This window comes from Pinus tabuliformis, chromosome J (assembly GCF_031772625.1).
Source record: "Pinus tabuliformis cultivar Carrire ecotype Pingquan chromosome J, CPIR1, whole genome shotgun sequence".
Classification (NCBI taxonomy): domain Eukaryota; kingdom Viridiplantae; phylum Streptophyta; class Pinopsida; order Pinales; family Pinaceae; genus Pinus; species Pinus tabuliformis.
Window position 1 is genome coordinate 1,515,901,204 of NC_142295.1, and position 14,259 is coordinate 1,515,915,462.

Consider the following 14,259-nt stretch of genomic DNA (forward strand, 5'->3'; position numbering starts at 1 on the left):
AGTTACTCCAACATAATGCCAACATCTCTCTGGTACACTGCTAGCCTCCATGACTCGAACTAGTCGGGTGATCAATCCAACTGTCACACTTAAATCATAAGAATGCCCATCCTTATGTCTACTTCTGTCTTTCTCAGGCTCTGTCACATCGTGGACTCACCAAGAATCTCTCCCATGCTCATGTCCATGGAAACTCGATCCCATCTGCAACACGTCATGATGCTAATGCCAAACCATTCTTGCACCATCTATCATACCTGCTCAACCTATTTTAAGGACTCACTGCTATGAGTAGCTAATAATGAGCCCCATCTTCTATGTCATCTAAGAATATATAGAGGGAGTAAAGCCTTAAGGCTCACCCTCGCTAATAAGCTCAATCCATCTGCCAGGATCCTCTATCTCCATCCTCTATAGATATGTCACCTGATCCTCCTCATGGACATTCGGTCTCACATAAACATCTTCGCCATCATCAACCTCAACCTCTTCTAGCCTTCTTGATAAATCCAAGATACTATCAAATAGTGTCCTGATAACCAATGACTGCTCGGTAAGCTTTGCCTCAGCAGTAGACAACTTCTTACACACGTCATCCAAACACTTCTCATCCTCCATTTGCATCACTGCTAGTTTAAAATTAGGCCTTGTCACACCAATGGTTGGAATACCAATGGGTACATCTTCCCTTCCATCGTAAATGTACAGCTTCTTCAAATGTGGAAGAATCATAGCATCATATTGTTTCAAGAATTCCATCCCCAGCACAGCCTCATAGTCATCAATCCACACTATAGTGAAGTCAACTTTCCCAGTCTACTCACCTAGTGTTGTGTCCACCTTTTCAGCTACACCAAGTACAGAATCAGGAGGAGAATTCACCGTCTTCATTTGTGCCTTCACCGGTACAAATTTCAGCCCAATTCTTCTCACAACATCCTCACTCATGAAGTTATGAGTAGCTCCACTATCCACCATAGTGAGTACCTCCATACCTCCAATCCTCATCTGAACATACTCCAAGCTGTTCCTTTCAGGATCTCTCCAAGAGACCACTTCTGTAGCAGTAGCAGCTCCAAGAATCTGCATCATCCCCACATAAGCTTCTTCTTTCTTCGTATTAGATTGTGCAATAGCGACCACTTTCGGTCTTGAATGACAATTCTTCACTCTATGTGGTTCAACATATATCCAACACTTCAAGTCTTTCTTCGTCTTCGGTTTCCCATTCGATTTCGAAGCATCATCCTTCCTCTTCTCTTTTAGCTTATCAAACTTCTTCTTTTTCTCATCAAAAGTTTCGTCATAGTTCTCCACCAATCGATCCTTAGTAGAAAAAGCTTCCTCAAGTGTCTTAATCTTCTTCCTCTTCACTTCATTGTGTGCCCAAGGTTTCTATCCAATAATGAAGTTGAACACCTTGTCCCTCTTCGCCATGTCAGGAAGTTCCAGAACCGCACTTGCAAACTCTCGTGATATGTCTGTAGGTTCCCTGTCTGCTTAATAAACTTAATCTTCATCCTTGCTTCCCAAGTTTCATCCTGAGGACTGAAATGGGTCTGCAAAGCTTTCTTCATGTCATCCCATGAAGTAATGTCACCAGCACTGCCACTAGCAATCTGATCCATTCTTCTTCGCCACCACATCTTAGCATCTTTTGTCAAGAATTGAGCAGCCACTTTCACCTTTGTCTCATCATCGAATAGACCCAAGCGTTCCAAGTATTGCTCCATATCCTAGAGAAAGTTACCAAGATTCTTCGCACTTCTTGTACCATCATAAGATTCTGGTTCTTTGATCTTCACATGAGACACTCCTCCACCTAAGTTATGTCTCACGACCTTCTTCAACACCGCAATCTCATCATTTGCTTCATCAAGAGATTTCTGCAAGTTCAAGATTTCTGCCAAACCTTGATCCCTCACTTCTCCAATATCTTTGACTTCATCTTCAAGTTGTGTACACTTAAGATCAGTGTACTCATACTGAGTATGAAGTTCATCGAGTTCTTCCCTCATCTTTGCATTAGCCTCTAGATCTTTCATGACCACGGCCATCTTCGTAGTCCAGTAAGACTCCAATTCCTCCATTCTTTCCAATATACTTTCTATGATAGCCTCGGTCACATTGTGGCTAGATTCGCCTGATACAACATGAGTTTCACCTGCCATGTTTTCCAACAACTTCCTTCTTTGTGATCTAATATAGACAATCCACTAGCTTTGCCAAGTTCCCTGCAAAATCGAACCAGTTCTTGTCTCACTTGTATGTGAAACCAACTTCCTTCACCTGCAAGTACCTGTTTCCACTGTCACTTCGTCACGAGCAACCTTGCTCTTAATCACCAGCTCCAACCATGAGCTCTGCAAATCTGTCATAAAGAAGTAGGCTTCTTTATGATAGATTTGCAGACTTGGATACGGATGACCAGATGTTGGGATGAGTCTACTTGGTTGGGCATCATGGACAACTAGAGTCATGGACATCAGGTTGGAGACATGGAGCATGGGTTTATGCAGGGACATATTGCAGGAGCATGGATAGAGGTGTCACTCATGGACATTCTATGGAGTGCTGAGGCAAGGATGTTGTGCAGATGCTGATGTGACATGGAGATGTTTTGTATGAGCCAATGGAGAGGTTGTACACTCCTTGTACAACAAGACCATGGACTGACTGGACATGTTGCAGATGGGATGGAGATTCCATGGACCTGAGCATGGGATTGAGAGTAGATTCTTGATGAGTCCGAGATGTAGCAGAAGTCAGAGAAAGACTGATGGTGACATAAGGATGTGCATTCTTGTGGTTTGGGCGTATGGTTGGATTAGCTACCCAACTAGTTCGAGTCACGAGGGGTACCAGTGTGCAGAGGTGTGTTAGCATTGGGTCGGCATGATGAGACAACACATGACAGATGTTGGCATTATGTTGGAGTATCTTGATGGCAGCCTAGGGGGAGGATGACACATGGTGGAGATGGTCGTTTTACATATGTTGCAGGGATGTTTGTGATATATGGACTGGTTGATATCATGGATAAGACTGTTCGGATATGAAAATATTGGTGATGGTTACCAAGATGGTATATTGTCGAGGACGACAATGACTTCAGGTGGAGGAGGATGTAAGGACCTGTGGTCCGTGTGACGGGCAGGATGCACATCCCGTGCGAAGATAGGCAAGCTGTGGCCAAACGAGCAAGTGTACGATGAGAAATGTGCGTGGAGAAGGTTGGCTGGGCGAGTTTATACCATGGGGACAAGCTGGGCGAGTCACCCATGAGCCAACACGGAGGACTTGCGATGTGGGCGAGTTTAGGTGGGCGGTCCCGTGTGATGGGCGGGCCGACCCAACCTTTGGACAAGTTATGCGAGTTGAGGCGAGTCGGCTGGGCAAGCTAAATGAAGGTCGGTTGGGCGAGCTGACCTTGCCACCGCCCATATATATAGGCGGATGGCTGGACGAGTTGGAGGCATTGATCAAATGAACAAAGCATTCGAACGAGTCATTTGGGACGAGCTCGAGGTGCGAAGTGCAGGTGGAGGAGAAGGCATAAAGGCGTGGTCAAACCAGAGGTTGATGCACCCTCTTGCCAAACAGACTCGCACGGGCTGCACAAGTTGCCAACGGGTTCGGGTAGGCAGGCCGCACGAAGGCGCGCCCACCGGGTGAACACAGTTGGTGATACAGGTGAAGGGCCGCATGAAGGCGCACCCGCCCGTCAGTCGAAGGCATGGGTGAAGGGTTGCACGAGGCGCCTGCCTGTCAGTTGAATGTGCGGGTGGAGGGCTACACAAAGGCGCTTGCCCACCGATTGGTGACTCAGGTGTAGGGCTGCACAAAGGCACTCGCCCGTTGGTTAGTGAACTCGGGTGGAGGGTGCATGAAGGTTCCCACCCGATGGTGAACTCGGGTGGAGGGATGCATAAAGGTGCCCGCCTGTGGTGAAACAAACTCGGGTGGAGGGTGAAACGAAGGCGCCCGCCCGTGGTTGAACGGATCGTGTGAGGTTGCACAAAGGTGTTGCCCGATGGTTGGAAAAGAGGAAATTTGGCTAAGTGTGGATTGTAAGAGTGACCACCGTGCAAGGCGTACACAAGGTGGGTAGCTCGTGGGCAAGACACGAAGTCTGAAATTTGTCTAAGTATAAAACTTGGGGTTGCCAAGGTATACTTGTATTTTTATGAAAGATTGAAAATATATTGAAATCGGGCAGACTCTTATTCAAGGAGTTGCCCCTCCCTTTATACTGTTTCAATTGTGTTATTTATGTATAATTGTTGTGGATAATGAATGTGTATGGGTGTTCAACACTGTGATCTCATCATTCGCATCATTAAGAGATTTCTGCAAGTTCAAGATTTCTGCCGAACCTCGATCCCTTGCCACCCCAATGTCCTTGACTTCATCTTCAAGTTGTGTACACTTAAGATCAGTGTACTCATGCTGAGTCTGGAGTTCATCGAGTTCTTCCCTCATCTTCGCATTAGCCTCTAGATCTTTCATGACCACGGCCATCTTCGCAGTCTAGTAAGACTCCAATTCCTCCATTCTTTCCAATATCCTTTCTATGAAAGCCTCGGTCGCATTGTGGCTAGATTCACCCGATACAACATGAGTTTCACCAACTGTCACGCCCCTTGGTCCATGATATCAACTAGTCCATACACTGCAAGCATCCCTGCAACATATGTAAAACAACTGTCTCCACCATGTGTCGTCCCATCCTGTGAACTGTCGTCAGATACTCCAACATAATGCCAACATCTCTCTGGTACACTGCTAGCCCCCATGACTCAAACTAGTCGGGTGATCAGTCCAACTGTCATGCTCAAATCATAAGAATGCCCATCCTTATGTCTACACCAGTCTTTCTCAGACTCTACCACATCCTTGACTTACCAATAATCTATCCCATGCTCAGGTCCATGGAAATTCAATCCCATCTACAACATGTCATGATGCTAATGCCAAACCATTCCTGCACCATCTGTCATACCTACTCAACCTATTTTAAGGACTCACTGCTATGAGCAGCTAACAATGAGCCCCATCTTCTATGTCATCTAAGAAGATGTAGAGGGAGTAGAGCCTGAAGGCTCACCCTCACTAATAAGCTCAATCCATCTGTCAGGATCCTCTATCTCCATCCTCTGCAGATATGTCACCTGCTCCTCCTCACTGACATTTGGTCTCATATAAACATCCTTGTCATCATCATCCTCAACCTCTTCTATCCTTCTTGACAAATCAAAGATACTATTAGATAGTGTCCTGATAACCAATGGCTACTCGATAAGCTTTTCCTCAGAAGTAGACAACCGCTTACACACATCATCCAAGCGCTTCTCATCCCCCATCTACATCACTGCCAGTTTACAATCAGGCTTTGTCACACCAATGGTTGGAACACCAATGGGTACATCTTCCCTTCCATCGTAAATGTACAGCTTCTTAAAATGTGGAACAATCATAGCATCATATTGTTTTTAAGAATTCCATCCCCAGCATTGCCTCATAGTCATCAATCCGCACTATAGTGAAGTCAACTTTCCCAGTCCACTCACCTAGTGTTGTGTCCACCTTTTCAGCTACACGAAGTATAGAATCAGGAGGAGAATTCACCGTCTTCATTTGTGCCTTCACCGATACAAATTTCAACCCAATTCTTCTCGTAACATCCTCACTCATGAAGTTATGAGTAGCTCCACTATCCACCATAGTGAGTACCTCCATACCTCCAATCCTCATCTGAACATACTCCAAGATGTTCCTTTCAGGATCTCTCTGAGAGACAACTTCTGTAGCAGCAGCAGCTCCAAGAATCTGCATCATCCTCACAGAAGATTCTTCTTTCTTCATATTAGATTGTGCAATAGTGGCCAATTTCAGTCTTGAAGGACAATTCTTCATCGTATGTGGTTCAACACATATCCAACACTTCAAGGCTTTCTTCATCTTCAGTTTCTCATCCGATTTCGAAGCATCATCCTTCCTCTTCTCTTTCAGCTTATCGAACTTCTTCTTTCTCTCATCAGAAGTTTCGTCATAATGCTCCACCAATCGATCCACAACAGCAAAAGCTTCCTCAAGTGTCTTAATCTTTTGCCTCTTCACTTCATTGCGTGCCCAAGGTTTCAATCCAAGAATGAAGTTGAACACCTTGTCCCTCTCTGCCATGTCAAGAAGTTCTAGAACCACACTTGCAAACTCCCGCTGATATGTTTGTAGGTTCCCTGTCTGCTTAATAAACTTAATCTTCATCCTTGCTTCCCAAGTTTCATCCTGAGGACTGAAATGGGTCTGCAAAGCTTTCTTCATGTCATCCCACGAAGTAATGTCACCAGTACTAACACTAGTAATTTGATCCATTCTCCTTCGCCACCACATCTTAGCATCTTTCGTCAAGAATTGAGTAGCCACTTTCATCTTTGTCTCATCATCGGATAGACCCAAGCGTTCCAGGTATTACTCCATATCCTAGAGAAAGTTACCAAGAGTCTTCACACTTCTTGTACCATCATAAGATTCCGGTTCTTTGATCTTCACATGAGACACTCCTCCACCTGAGTTATGTCTCACGGCCTTCTTCAACACCATGATCTCATCATTTGCTTCATCAAGAGATTTCTGCAAGTTCAATATTTCTACCAAACCTCGATCCCTCGCTTCTCCAATCTCTTTGACTTCATCTTCAAGTTGTGTACACTTGAGATCAGTGTACTCATGCTGAGTCTGGAGTTCATCGAGTTCTTCCCTCATCTTCGCATTAGCCTCTAGATCTTTCATGACCACGACCATCTTCGCAGTCCAGTAAGACTCCAATTCCTCCATTCTTTCCAATATCCTTTCTATGAAAGCCTCAGTCGCATTGTGGCTAGATTCACCCAATAAAATCTAGAGATGGACAAGATTCTGAGTATTCGATCTGCGGGGATTGGTTGCCACATGAGACGGGAATTTCTTGTCAGATGGAAGAATGCATCAGAGGAGGAAAGCTGGGAAATGGAGGACTCACTTTGGAGATGGAAGCGGAAGATTGCGAAGTATGATAGGAAGCTACGGAGGAGAGCTGGATTGCCGGGGATGACAATGCTTTCGGGTGGGGGAGAATGTAATGCGCTACGGCTGGCGAGTCACCCGAGTGTGCCCACCGATCAACCGAAGTAGCGCGCGAGGTAGAAAGGCGACCAAATAGCCGAGACATGTTATGTGGACGAAGTTGGTCGCATGTTTATACGTGGGCCGGTTGGACGAACCACCCGCAGGCCGACCGCACGAGTTGGTGAAACGGACGAGTTGTGGTGGGGCGGTCCTGTGCGATGGGCAGGCCGACCAACACTTGGAGCGAGTTTGCAATGAAGGCGAGTTGGCTGGATGATAGAACGGAGGGTCGGCCGGGTGGCACGACCCCCGCCACTCACCATACATATAGGCGGGTGAGACTTGGAGGATCAACACATTCGATCACCGCTCATCACAAGAAGTGCGAAAGAGTGCGAGGTAGTTGCAGTGGGTAGGCGTAGAACCGTGGGGTGAATGCGCCCGCTGGCCTGGCAGGCAGACACGAGTTGACACGCGGACTTGGTGAATGGGTAGTGTGGGTGGAGGGCTGCACGAAGGTGCCTGCCTATCGGTTGGAAGTGCGGGTGGAGGGCTGCACGAAGGCACCCGCCCACCAGTTGGTGACTCGGGTGGAGGGTGCATGAAGGCGCCCGCCCGACGGTGAACTCGGGTGGAGGGCTGCACGAAGGCGCTCGCCCGACGGTAACACGAGCTCGGTTGAGGAGTTCGGGTGGAGGGTCGCATGAGGGCATGCCCGCCTGACTCGGGCAAGAGTTTGTGGGTTGAACAGTGAAGTGTGGGGAGCGACCACCGTGCAAGGCGTGCATGAGGTGGGTGCCCGACACGGGTAAAAACGCCGGTGGAGCATTTTCTCCCGGTCATTTTTATTTCTACAAATTCATAATAAAAGATTATTATTGCATATGATGGTGTCCTCTCTACTGTTGAATGTTTATAATGTTAATGGATTCCACACATTAATATTGCTAATGAAATATGATGAATGTTAGGTGTAGTTCGCAAAGTAACTTAACAATGGAACATGTTAGTATCAAATCAGGGTTGCTCGTGATGAAGTGACAGTGGAAACAGGTACTTGCAGGTGAAGGAAGTTGGTTTCACATACAAGTGAGACAAGAACTGGTTCGGTTTTGCAGGGAACTTGGTGAAGCTGGTGGAAAGTGGAGAAGGTTGAATGGTAAAGATGGTAGATGAACCTATGGTAGGTGAGTCTAGCCATACTACAAGTGAAGCTCTCCGGTACAAAGTGTTGGAACAAGTGAGTAGATGGAGTTCTGACTGGGTTTCGATGAAAGTTGAGAATATGAAGATTTGGGAAAGCTGTTCGAAGCTGAGGAAAGAACTTGAAGAACTCAAGAACCAATACGAAAGTACGATGGATGGTGAACTCAGGGGACTTGATGAGGAAATTCGACAGAATGGTCTTGATCTTCAAGAGCTCTTGGATGAAAGAGCCCGGTTAAGGAAGAAAAGTGCCATGGTGGAGACCGAAATCAAGTAGCTTGAGGAGGAGATAAAGAAGAAACTTCTCGGTAAGAAGGTTGTTGTAATTGAGCAGGATGAGCTCGACTACATTGACAGGCTAGGGACTTACTACCGTAACAATCCAGAGGATGTTCGGAAGCTTAGTTCTATGAAAGTAGTCAATGGGAACTTGGTTGGTGCACTTAAGCAGAATGCGATGGAGGACAAGCTTGAAGGAAGTCAAGCTGAGCCAGGATCGAATTGCTTAGAAGAGCCAAGCAAGGGAGTGAAGTACCTTAGGAGGAATGTTGAATTGGAACACAAACCAATGGACACTTCTGAGGCTGAGTTTTTGAAGAAGGTTGTTGATGTGAGACACAAGATAAAGCCGACAGAAGGTGGTGATGCCTTGAAGCTAAGTTTTGTGTAGGTGACCGTGAAGGGCAAGAGATTTGCAGCTTTGGTGGATATGGGAGCTACTCATAGCTTCTTAAGTAAGAAGGTAGTAAATTCTTTTGGGAAGAAAGCTGAGATGGAGAAAGAGTGGAGTGCTTTCAAAGCAGTCAACTCTACCATGAAGGCGGTTACTGGTGTGATGGAGAACACTCAGGTGAGAGTGGGCTCATGGTTTGGAAAGTTGGACTTGAGGATCGTGGACATGGATGATCATTCTATGGTGTTGGGGCAAGATTTCATGAAGCTTGCACAAGCCATACCAATGGTGGACCGGGACATTCTCTTGATCACAGCTGAAGGAAGAACTATATTGGTTCCGATGAATAGAAGGAGTTGCTTGGGGTATAGACCGAGGATGAATTCTATGACTTTGTATCCCAAAGATTCGAATGTGAAGCATGAGGATGTGGAGCAAAGAGGACTTGGGAGTATGACTCAAACAATGAAGGAAGGGAAGTTGATTGACTTCATTGCAAGAGCGAGGAAGAAGGAAGGAAGTGAGAGATCAATCTCACGAATCTTGAAGCACTTGACAGAGACATCTTCTACTGATGATCTTCACGATGGAGTTGCAAATGAAGGGAGTCCGAGTACTACTTCAGAAGCAGTGGTTGGAGAGGATTATGCAGGTAGAGATCCGGTTGGTATAGTGGATTTTTGCAGGTATGCTATGGGCATATATGACTTTCAGTTGACGAAAGGCAAGCTTAGTGAGCTTGGATGTACATGTGAGGAGGTTGAGGCTGTGCACAGATACTTGAGGACACAACACCAATCTGATACATGGGTGGATGAGAGTCAGGGAGGAAACTTCCTAGCCCTCCTTTCTCGATAGACAACCTTGGAGATGGGTTGGTGCAGGGACCTTGATTGGAAGGGGCTGCACCACCTTGACAAGGGGCCTTGGAGGAGGCTTCTTTATGACAAATTTGCAGACTTGGATACGGATGACCAGATGTTGGGATGAGTCTACTTGGTTGGGCATCATGGACAACTAGAGTCATGGACATCAGGTTGGAGACATGGAGCATGGGTTTATGCAGGGACATATTGCAGGAGCATGGATAGAGGTGTCACTCATGGACATTCTATGGAGTGCCGAGGCAAGGATGTTGTGCAGATGCTGATGTGACATGGAGATGTTTTGTATGAGCCGATGGAGAGGTTGTACACTCCTTGTACAACAAGACCATGGACTGACTAGACATGTTGCAGATGGGATGGAGATTCCATGGACCTGAGCATGGGATTGAGAGCAGATTCTTGATGAGTCTGAGATGTAGCAGAAGTCAGAGAAAGACTGATGGTGACATAAGGATGTGCATTCTTGTGGTTTGGGCATATGGTTGGATTAGCTACCCAACTAGTTCGAGTCACGAGGGGTACTAGTGTGCAGAGGTGTGTTAGCATTGGGTCGGCATGATGAGACAACACATGACAGATGTTGGCATTATGTTGGAGTATCTTGATGGCAGCCTACGAGGGAGGATGACACATGGTGGAGACGGTCATTTTACATATGTTGCAGGGATGTTTGTGATATATGGACTGGTTGATATCATGGATAAGACTGTTCGGATATGAAAATCTTGGCGATGGTTACCAAGATGGTATATTGTCAAGGATGACAATGACTTCAGGTGGAGGAGGATGTAAGGACCTGCGGTCCGTGCGATGGGCAGGATGCACATCCCGTATGAAGATAGGCGAGCTGCGGCCAAACGAGCAAGCGTACGATGAGAAATGCGCATGGAGAAGGTTGGCTGGGTGAGTTTATACTGTGGGGACGAGCTAGGCAGTCACCCACGAGCCAACACGCAGGACTTGCGATGTGGGCGAGTTTAGGGGGGCGGTCCTGTGTGATGGGCAGGCCGACCCAACCTTTGGACGAGTTATGCGAGTTGAGGCGAGTCGGCTGGGCGAGCTGAACGAAGGTCGACTGGGTGAGCTGACCTTGCCATCGCCCATATATATAGGCGGATGGCTGGATGAGTTGGAGGCATCGATCAAACGAACAAAGCATTCAGATGAGTCATTTGGGACGAGCTTGAGGTGCGAAGTGCAGGTGGAGGAGCAGGCGTAGAGGCGCAGTCGAACCGCAGGTTGATGCGCCCGCCCGCCGGGCAGACTCGCACGGGCTGCACGAGTTGTGAATGGGTTCGGATAGGCAGGCTGCATGAAGGCGCGCCCACCGGGTGAACACGGTTGGTGATATGGGTGAAGGGCCGCACGAAGGTGCGCCCGCCCGTCGGTCGAAGGCATGGGTGAAGGGTTGCACGAGGTGCCCACCCGTCGATTGAATGTGCGGGTGGAGGGCTGCACGAAGGCGCCCGCCTGCCGGTTGGTGACTCAGGTGGAGGGCTGCACGAAGGCGCCCGCCCGTTGGTTGGTGAACTCGGGTGGAGGGTGCATGAAGATGCCCACCTGATGGTGAACTCGGGTGGAGGGCTGCACGAAGGCACCCACCCATGGTGAAACGAACTCGGGTGGAGGGTGAAACGAAGGCGCCCGCCCGCGGTTGAACGGATCGTGTGAGGCTGCACAGAGGTGTTGCCTGACGGTTGGAAAAATGGAAATTTGGCTAAGTGTGGATTGTAAGAGTGACCACTGTGCAAGGCGTGCACGAGGTGGGTAGCTCGTGGGCAAGACACGAAGTCTGAAATTTGTCTAAGTATAAAACTTGGGGTTCAAATTCTTTTGACTTACTTTTGTTTGTGGAAAGAGTATAAGTAGTTACTTAGGGATTATAGTGATAATGATAAGAATCAACTTAGTATTAGACTAGTGCGAAACTGACTGAGATACCAATTTCTCTAATAAAAAAAATAATAATCACATAAAAATTAGATAATGAAAAGTTAATGTAAAATAAATAATGCTAACTACACAATGTGAAATCTAACTCTATCATATTAAATAAATTAACATGATCCTTCTCATGTACTCTCTGCCACTTGTCTAAAAAAAATTTCCCAAAATTTCACTCCTAAACCCTCAACATTTTTTTTCTCCATTTGTTCACTTTTCTCATTTTTATATGGAATCTCCCTAATCTTACTTGATAATTATCATTACTATACTCACAACTTTATATTTAAAGGAGTTGCCTAAATGCATTATAAAAAATATTTGAGAAGCTGAGAATTTCAAGAGCTAAATACCTATCTAATCTCATTTTTCTGAAACAGTGTAGAGATGAAAACCTCACTCCAAATTTCGCTAAATGCAGCCATCCCCTTAAACGTGGTTAGAACATTTCTATCTTCAATAAACTTAGTAAAACCCTCATCAGAAATGAAATAAAATTTTCCAAGTTTCAATTAATAAAAACATCTGAAAAACTTCTGGGTTTGCATGTCCAACTATCATCAACTCTTTGCTTGACCTTTGGCAGAATTTAGACACCCTCACCTTCGCCAAAGCTGAAACAATTCTGGATTATGTATCCACGAAGAAAACCAAAAAGCTAAATACTATAAGAAATATAAGCATTAACAAGAACGAAGAAGTTAGAAACATAAATCCTGTCACTATCCCTGCACATTTGATTTCCAACACACCTTTCAACTCCTCGTTAGTCCACCAAACTTCAGAACTGGCTACACATAGCCCCTCCCAGCAGCACCATTCACCCCCCAAAATACACCTAACCACCGATACTTGCTGCCTAACACCGCAGCTCCTAGCCGATCAGTCTAGCAATGAAACACGCGCTCTCTCCAACACGCATCTCTCCAACTTGCAATCTGGTAATCTCTCCTCGTAGAAGATAGCCAACAACATCAACTCACCTTCATCCAGCATGGTTGTAAGCCTCGCTGCCACCAACACCGACTCCCCTTCAAAGCATTCCAACACCACCTCTCAACGCCCTGGCAAGAAAACCCGCGATCTCTCCTACGCGCAAACTGACAATAGCCTTCTCTTATCGCAAAACACCAGCAGTCGTTCCAAAACACCGCAGCTCCTAAGCGATCAAGAAACCTGCACTCCCAACAAGGTAACCCACACTGCTACCAACACCGACTCCCCTTCAGAGTATTCCAACTCGCAATTCGATATATCTCAGCGCCTTCTGTCGCAAAAAAATCCAGCAAAGTAGAGTCCTTTAAATATGTAACCCACGCTGCCTCCATTAACAACAGTAGGAACGCCCATCCTCCTTCAGTGGATAAAGTAAGCAGTACGAGAAGCTTAATCAAAAACTCGACCGTAATCAACCTTTCTCAAATGGCATTAGATGATCACTTGAAATCGTTGCTGGAAAAAGGTCTAAATTTTGCTTTATCTCCTGCTAAAATTCCCTTAAATGATGTCATAAGCAACATTGAAGTCGCTATCAAAAACACAGAGCAAAATGTTGCAGAAGAAATAAGACAGGACGTTGCAAGAATTCTCAGAAATGCGAGACCTCCTCCAAGTAACATTTCCAAGGATGAATCTACAGCTTTGAATAACATCAGGAAAAACAAAAACATTATAATTTTAAAAGCAGACAAGGGAAATGCTACAATTATTATGGATAGAGCAAACTATGATAATAAGATGGAAGAACATCTCAACAAGAGTGGCTGCTACAGATTACTTAACAAGGACCCTAGCAACAAAATCCTTCGCCAAGTAATTAACAAAATAAAAAATTCTTCTCTTGATTCAATTACTAAGAACAGGTTAACTTTTAATAGCACCATCATCCCTAGAATATACGGTGTGCCAAAAATCCACAAAACTGGAATTCCTCTTATATCAAAGATTCCTCTTCTTTCATAGAATGGATTAAAAACCTAGAAATTAATGATAATGACCTCCTGGTTAGCTTTGACATCGTATCTCTCTACACTATGATTCTGGTAGATGAAGCCATAGAGGTATTAAAGAAAATTACGGACCTTGAAACTGTGGACCTCATAAGGATGTTCCATAAGTCTTCATACTTCAGTTTCAAAGGAAAAATCTATGAGCAAACTCATGGTGTTGCCATGGGTTCTCCTTTATCACCTATAATTGCCAACTTATACATGGAACACTTTGAACAAATGGCCCTCAAGTCTTTCCCATTTACCCCTGAAGAATGGAAAAGATATGTAGATGACATATTCGCTAAATGGAGCCATGGCTTAGATAAACTTAATGAATTTTTATCACACATAAACAACCTCTCTGAACACATAAAATTCACAATAGAAATTGAAAAGGACAACCAACTCCCTTTCCTAGATGTCCTCCTCACCAAAGAAAAAGGTAAACTAA

General features: G+C 45.6%; 1 protein-coding gene across 1 annotated transcript; it reads left to right on the plus strand.

Annotated features, from left to right (window-relative positions):
- The first annotated feature begins 13,239 nt into the window (after positions 1-13,239).
- LOC149233244 (uncharacterized) lies at positions 13,240-13,779 on the plus strand. The gene has a single exon (XM_089382131.1). It carries the CDS (start codon positions 13,240-13,242, stop codon positions 13,777-13,779), a length of 540 nt encoding a protein of 179 aa, XP_089238257.1.
- The last annotated feature ends 480 nt before the right edge of the window (positions 13,780-14,259 follow it).